Genomic DNA, 1082 nt, shown 5'->3' on the forward strand with positions numbered 1-1082 from the left:
TGAAACCCATCAATAGTAAATTCAGAAAAATCACAGACTGTAGGCATACAGACAGGGGGGTGGGGGTCAGGTGGGGCGGAGAGAAAAATCAAATTTGTTCGTTTAAGTAAAGAGAAGCACATCAAGACAATAAAGGTCATTTACTGCTGAGGGAAAAAAGGTAGCACAGACAGAACCAACAGAGGGAAAGTGAAAAAGTAGGACCTACCAGTGACACCCTCCAACTACTCTCTCTGTCATTAATAATAATTAACAATCAACCTGTGTTCAAAAAAGGGTGTAAATGTAAAACAAAAACAAAAACAAAATCCACGACTATTATGGCCTTCAATAAGGATATGTCCACCTATATGTGAGGCAGTGTGGTTAAATCAGGCGCTCGTCAAAATAATGAAAATGAAGAAACTGGCATTGTTCGCAGGTTTGGGAATTTTAGTGTCTTCTTGTATTTTCTTTGGCTTAAAGCCTTTCATGCCCATTAAAAAACACCTTATAGGTGTGGATATTACAGAAAAGCGTTGATTAAAGGCAAAAAAAGTTAAATTTTAAGTTTCCACGGACTCTCAAGCTTAGGAAATAACTAATAACTACACTTTGGCTGAGATTTTCTCGTTAATTCTACCTCTGAAACAAGGCGACCCCCACCTCCTACAGTCGCCGATATCCCGACTTGTATCCAAGGTAAAAGGATTTTTTTCCCCCATTGAAAACAAGGCAGACGGACAGGCTTTAAGATGATACCAATAACTCCATATGCCCAAAAAGTGACGAGCGCCTGATTTTAGCACGTCGTGTCACATATATAGAGTGCTCACCTGATCAAATCTGTTGACGTCATTGGACATCAGGTTGACGATCTGTCCTACTGTGGTCTCTCCCATTGCCTTGTTGCTTAGGCGTAGACACTGTCCAAAGGAGGAGGGGGGAGAGAGAAATGAAAGGTTATACATTTTATAGATGGCTTACTGCTATGTCTGTCTGTCTGTCTGTCTGCATCTATAACTGTCTGTCTCTATCTATGTTTGTCTATATACATGTTATGTATGCGTGTGCGTGTGTGTGTGCGTGTGTGTGTGCGCAAG

At 40.9% G+C, this 1082-nt stretch overlaps 1 protein-coding gene across 1 annotated transcript in view; it reads right to left on the minus strand.

Moving 5' to 3' along the window:
* The window catches only part of LOC101861224 (multidrug resistance-associated protein 4), a gene marked incomplete at its 3' end in the record, with an annotated part of 82055 nt that overhangs the window by 25625 nt on the left and 55348 nt on the right, over window positions 1-1082 (minus strand). Inside the window, 1 exon segment of the mRNA XM_013085973.2 lies at window positions 816-905. Coding sequence (XP_012941427.1) covers window positions 816-905 — 90 coding nt within the window.

The sequence above is a fragment of the Aplysia californica genome, unplaced genomic scaffold (assembly GCF_000002075.1).
Source record: "Aplysia californica isolate F4 #8 unplaced genomic scaffold, AplCal3.0 scaffold00422, whole genome shotgun sequence".
Classification (NCBI taxonomy): Eukaryota; Metazoa; Mollusca; class Gastropoda; order Aplysiida; family Aplysiidae; genus Aplysia; species Aplysia californica.